Genomic DNA, 6,699 nt, shown 5'->3' with positions numbered 1-6,699 from the left:
ACCAGGCTGGCCTTGAATTTAGAAATCCGCCTGCCTCTGCCTCCCGAGTGCTGGGATTAAAGGCGTGCACCGCCACACCCGTAGGTATACCTTTCAAAAGTCTTTGCTCTCTTTTCCTAACAACTCAAGGCTAACCTCTACAGAAAATATCTAATTTCTTTTAGATTCATCCTGTGCCCCAGCTAATGCTAATCTACATGTCATTCTGTAGGCTTAGAGACAGATTGGACGTGCATTGTTTCCTTTTATTCATAGAGCATTATGTGTTATGATCATAACTAACATTTATTATTTATAACTGAGGTAATAGTTGTGTCTTATAAAACTGTTCCTAACATGAGCATGATATACAGTTTTTATAATAATGAGAAAATATATATCTGACTTTGTTGTTTGGGTTTTCTTAGTGCTACACCAAGAATCGTTTCTAAAGCAAAGAGTGTTGAAGTTGACAATAAAAGTACTTTGTCTGCTGTTTCACTGAACAACTTGGAGCCCATTACCAGGATCCAGATCTGGTTAGCCAATGGGGAAAGAACTATCCAAAGATTTAATGTTTCTCATAGGTCAGTCCTTTGTTTCTGTACTTGTCTAATTTGTTTTCCAATTTTAAGTTTCACCTTTTCTTTTTAAGTTTAGACAAAGCTGATTTTTGAGAACAAAGGAAGACTTTTAATAAATGACTCTCTAAATGTAATGTGTCAATGCAACATAACTTAGACTCAACTATTTTTAGTTTTTGTTTTAGATGTTGATTCTATATTATAGCTTCTGTCTTGTAGCTATTTCTTCCTCTCTGACTCTTTTCTTTTTTTTTTTTTTAAAAGATTTGTTTATTTATTATATTACATACATTGTAGCTGTCTTCAGACACCCCAGAAGAGGGCATCAGATCTCATTACAGATGGTTATGAGCCATGCTGGGATTTGAACTCAGGACCTCTGAAAGAGCAGTCAGTGCTTTTAGCTGCTGAGCCATCTCTCCAGCCCTGTCTCTGACTGTTTCTTGCAGGGTACCTTTCATGCATTAGCACATATGCCCTCCTGTGGAGTAAGCTGACTGCCACCAGATACAAGAATTTACCAGGTTGAACAAACCTAAACCCTGTGAAACTTAGAATTGAGTACAATAGGCATGGGGCCTGCTCCCTACCAAAACCTGCTCTGGAACAGGTAAACAGGACACCCTACTGAGGGGACCATAACAGTCAGTCACCTAGGGAAAGCACCCAAAGTCCTTCCCCAGAGAGCATCACTACCACCTCCAATGGAGCCAATGGATGCCAGTCTACCTATGAGTGTTTATAAAGCCCTATCCACATGGGATAAAGTGCACGAGTCATCTCACCGAGAAGCAACTGAGAGTGGCTGTTTTACTAAGCTGTAACACATGGGGAAGTTTTCCCTCCCAAAACATTCATCTCTAGACCATAGACCTGCCTGGCATTGTAGGCTCACACCCCTTCTATCCCTGCCACTGCCCACTGGCTGCCCAGTGCAGCTGCCTGCCCCTGCCAATGGCTGGCATTGGCACAACCACAGTAGCAGACAAGACCTGGGTCCCCAGCTACCTGCCGTGTGTAGGTGTCCCTCTGAGAACTGTAATACTTTGGCTGTTTCTGTCCAGACCAAAGATCCATGGAACCCTTTGTTCTGCAGAGGACTACAGTACCAGTGATCTACAGCTCCAGCCCAGGTCTTTCTGTCTACTAAGGGCTACCATATGTAAATAGTTGTTTATCTATTTATTTTTATTAGCAGAAGTCCAAGTTTAAGTTTTTATGCAGATGTGTTAGTCTTCCTGTTGCACAACATAGTCACAAAATCCCAAAAACATGATTCTGAGTTTTACAAGGTTATAGAACAAGGTAGGCTGTGGTGGTGCAGGCCTGTCTCAATAAGGAAAAAGTCTCAGTGTGTTCATATCTTAACATACTTGGTGTGTTTACGTTACTTCCTGGTGGAAGTACCTAACATGATTTGATAAACGCTTGCAAAATTGCGTCAATAAACACCAAGTGGAAATTCTAAATATTAAGAAAATATTCTTGAGGGCTGGGGGTGTAGCTCAGTGGTAGAAGACTTACCTAACATGCACAAGGCCCTGGGTTTGGTCCTCATCACTGCAAAAGAAAAGGAAAGGGGGAAAGAAGAAAGAAGAAGAAGAAAGGGAAATATTGTGGCATCATTTTATTTTAGAATATTTGTAGGACCAGCAAGATGGCAGCTCGGTGGTAAAAAGCACCTGCGGCACAAGCCTGGAAGACTGAGTTGGATTCCACAGTAAAGGTGGATGGAGAGGGCCTATCCACACACAGGCAGGATAATAACCTAACAAGTATTTTAGCTAGTAATAAAATACTGATGTTCTATAAAATGGCATCCTAGTTTTGATCAATGGTATGTGCAATCTCCTTAAACATACAAGATGAACACATAATTTTGAACAGACTTTTTTCTAAATGTTTTAAGTGCCTTTTTTAAAGATTTATTTATTTTGTGCATATAAGTTTATACTGTAGCTGTACAGATGGTTGTGAGCCACTGTGTGGTTGCTGGGATTTGAACTCAGGACCCTCGAAAGAGCAAGCACTGCTCTTAGCCGCTGAGCCATCTCTCCAGCCCCCACATTCAAACTTTTGACACTCAGTATTGCAGATATTATGGACTGAGTTTGTAGAGTGCACACATACACGTGCATCAAATTTACAAAACCTAGAACTTGGACTCTGAGTAGTAGGAGTTCCTGGCCAGCATGCATGATTCTCTGATTTCACTCACAAAGGATAGTGAACTTGGGATGTAGCTGTGGAGCACAGACGGTAAGTACCTGCCTAGGGTGTGTGAAGCACTGGGTTTGATCTCCAGCACCACATAAACTGGGTATGGTATCACAGAGCTGTAAACTCAGCACTGGCCTGTAATGCCAGCACGCCTTCTAAAACAACAACAATAACAAATAACTGTTTGTATCATAAAACAAACTTTGTCTAGCCTCTATTTTAACAAATAGAAATGACTATTCAAGTTGATGCTACCTTAAATTAGTTTGGATTTTCATAAATTAATAGTTTGTGCTATTTTGCAGGGTGAGCCACATCAAAGACTTCATTGAAAAATACCAAGGATCTCAGAGAAGCCCTCCCTTTGCCCTGGCAACAGCTCTGCCCTTCCTCAGGTTTCTGGATGAAACGCTCACATTGGAAGAAGCAGATTTGAAGAATGCTGTAATCATTCAGAGACTCAAAAAAACTGCCGAGCCTTTTAGAAAACTTTGATAGTTTTTATTTTTGAGAGACTGAGAAAAATGATGGTTGCAAGTAGACATGCAAAGTGGGAGACAGAAGTCAGTATGACTAAACTTGCAGTTTGAGGGCTTCTTAATCCCTTATGGGGGGGTTCAGTCATCACAAGCTAGGGGAGTGACGTGGCTCTAAGCCAGGGTCAGTGCACTTTTCTCAACAGGCTATTCAGAAAAAAATACCTATTTTTCAAATATTAGCCAATATGACATATTAAATAGCTGTGTCATTAATCTTAATGTGGTCTAAATTAGCAGAGTATTCAATTAGCTAAATCAGCATCCGCATTCATATATTATTTCCAAACAGCAGATATTTATATAAATGTTAGCTATCTCAGTTTTTAAATAGCAATACATTAAAATATTATCCATGCCATATTAAAAAGCATCAATGTAATTATTATATTGCCAGTGCTTCATCCTCAGAGCTTCTCAGTTTCTACTCTGTGATGGCAAAAGATACTCAAATACTCATTTGGCAACTGTATCCAAGATGTAGACCCTTCTAGGAATAAAATTGTGTAACTTAGTATAATATCAATATTAATCTATATACACAGTTTTCTATACCTCTACATGTAATTTTATGGACTGGGAATGTAGTTCAGTGGTAGAGAGTATTTGCCATACATACATGAGATTAGTTTAAATCCATCCCAGCACTACAAAAAAAATCCTTTCAATTCGTAATGTAAGATCACACACAAAACTGGGCGTGGTGGTGCATACCTTTAATCCCAGCACTTGGGAGGCAGAGGCAGGTGGATCTCCAAATTCAAGGACAGCCTGTCCTATAGAGCTAATTAATTTCCAGGGTTACACAGAGAAACCCTGTCTAGAAAAGAAAACTCTAGAGAAGTTTTCAAATCTTTACTCATTTAAAAATAACTTTGAAACTGCCCACAAGTACATGCCTAGCTCACACCAAGCTGACAGGATAAGAGCCCAGGAGTTGGGTCAGCATAAGAGACATAGCAAAACCCTGTCTCTTGATAGTAACAGCTTTCCCACCCGGAGAGATAGATGGCTCAGCCATTAAGAACACTGGCTGCCCTGGCTGTAGATCCAGGTTCAGTTTCCAGTACACACATGGCAGTGCACAGCCATCTGAAACTACTGCTTCAAGATATCCAACTCCCTCTTCTGGCCTCTGTGGGCACTGCATTCAAGTTATACGTAGACATACATGCAGACAAAACATCATACATATTAAATTTTAAAAAATTAATCTAATTTTTTTCAGTGAATGGAAAGATTTATTGAGAAAGGTGGCATTGTATTCCTTTCCTCCAAAAATGTAATGTCTAACTTAATGAGGATAAAGATTCTCACCTGTTTCATATTCACTGTGATGCAGTATCACATAGTTTATACTCTCTAGAAGACAATGTTCCATTTGTAGGAATGAAAAAGAAACATTTAACTATATGATTAGGAAAGACAGTTTGACAAAGGGTCATTTGGGAATCCTGGCCAAACATGGGAATTCACACTGATCATAAGCACTTGAGAGGCTGAGGCAGGAGGATTACTAGGAAGGTCAAGGCCAGCTTGGGCTACAGAATGAGAGTCTGTTAAAACAACAAAGTCTATTCCTGCCCCTGTCACAAGCATTGTGCTTCACTGTCTGAGATGGGTGACAGCTGCACTTGGAACTTGAGTGTCTTGTAGGTATTTGGTGTAAACGCAGGCATCCTACACTAGCCCGAGTCCACCCTGTATGCCTCACCATGGACAGCGAATGGCTCCACCCAAGTAGTTTCCACAGTTGAGCTTTATCCTCTTGCCAAGTTTCCTCAGGCTGTGCCTTGCCGCCCATCCACAGATGAGGCAGGGCTGGAAAGTGTGAATGAGGTTTTAAGTAAGACTCAGGAATAACAAGAGGGAGCCTGTGCGTGTCGAGATGTCCTTTCTTTCGGCCCGTCCCTCTGCAGTCCTGTTTTAAAGATGCTTTCTTCCCTAGCTCCCAGGCTTCCATGCCAGACTTGTGTATTTTGGGTGGGCAGTGTGGAATAGAGAGTGAAGGAGAGCATCTTTATTTTGCCCTTTACCTAGGAAAGCAGCAGGTATATAATAGGAAGATTAAATATTGTATTGTATTACACAACACTATCAGACCCCTTTTTAGCAATATAAACAATTCATTAACAAAAAGGGGATAGTAAAATCAATGGTTTATTTTTCAGATATAGGCAAAAACTTATGATTGTTAATATGTTCAGGAATCTCTAAGGAAATGTTTCATATAGGCCTATCCTGAACCCTTTTTATTTACATAGTTATAATTGTAGAGTACATGCCAGGGGAATGTTCCACCAGGAAGAACAATCATCAGCAATAAGTTGCATTTTTTAAAACTGTGAAAATGTTAATGTAAATAATGTTTGCAGCCAGGCGTAGCTTAGTACAATATCAATATTAATCTATATACACAGTTTTCTATACCTTCTACATGTAATTTTATGGACTGGGAATGTAGTTCAGTGGTAGAGAGTATTTGCCTCACTCGGGAGGCAGAGGCAGGTGGATTTCTGAGTTTGAGGCCAGCCTGGTCTACAGAGTGAGTTCCAGGACAGCCAGAGCTATACAGAGAAACCCTGTCTTGAAAAACCAAAATGATAATAATAATAATAGTAATAATGTTTGCAAAGATTTCCTTAAAGATAATCATCTGATAAATCTTTTTACTTGAAAATTCAAAAGTTATAAAGTTGCTAATGTATAGACTCCTTATTGCAGGTTGATTTTGAAAGAATAAATTGCCAAGGGAAGCAAAATTTAAAGTAAGTGAACATCTCAGGAGTAGAATACAGGTTGACCCAAGTCATTGCTCCAGAATTGTCACAGTCCGTTGTCTTGTCTTGCAGATGAGATAGACATTGAGATACATATCTGATTGTACACATCATAATTTACTAGCTAGATTACTATGCACTATCACAGCTAAAATGATCGTACTTCCTTCCTCACGACTCATCCAGTACACCTCATGATGTTTCCATTCATTGACAATGTAGTATTATGTATTTATTTTAGTGCCTTAATATATTTTTGATGTATTTTGCTAATGGCAAAATGAACTCTCTTGAAGATAAAATGCTGCTCACTGAAAGGATCTGTTTAGTGATTCACACTTGTTATACAATGGTTACCAATGGTTACTGTGAATGCTTTTGTCATTGTTTTATTTGGCCAAGTCCTACAGTTTGAGAATCAATGATTGTTTGATCCAATGATTATTAGATGCCTTTTCCTTAACCAATGTTGTCTTCGTTTCCTATTCAGAAATGTGAAGAGGTGATATTTTAGTAGCTGTCCACTGGTTGTTATTTATTCTTTGACCTAGCATGGAGGCTTGTTTACAGAGTTTACTCCCTCGTCATTTCTGCCACTTC

General features: G+C 39.5%; 1 protein-coding gene across 2 annotated transcripts in view; it reads left to right on the top strand.

Moving 5' to 3' along the window:
- Positions 1–5,843, top strand: part of Ubxn2a (UBX domain protein 2A) — a 33,090-nt gene extending 27,247 nt beyond the window's left edge. For both annotated transcript variants that reach the window (XM_029540935.1, XM_029540936.1), the window contains exons 6-7: positions 408–566; positions 3,089–5,843. In XM_029540935.1, coding sequence (XP_029396795.1) covers positions 408–566; positions 3,089–3,278 — 349 coding nt within the window. In that variant the 3' untranslated portion in view covers positions 3,279–5,843. The remainder of the gene's footprint in view (positions 1–407; positions 567–3,088) is intronic.
- The last annotated feature ends 856 nt before the right edge of the window (positions 5,844–6,699 follow it).

This window comes from Mus pahari, chromosome 7 (genome assembly GCF_900095145.1).
Source record: "Mus pahari chromosome 7, PAHARI_EIJ_v1.1, whole genome shotgun sequence".
NCBI lineage: Eukaryota > Metazoa > Chordata > Mammalia > Rodentia > Muridae > Mus > Mus pahari.
Note: the sequence above shows the minus strand (reverse complement) of the source record. Positions and strands in the feature narration are given on the sequence as shown.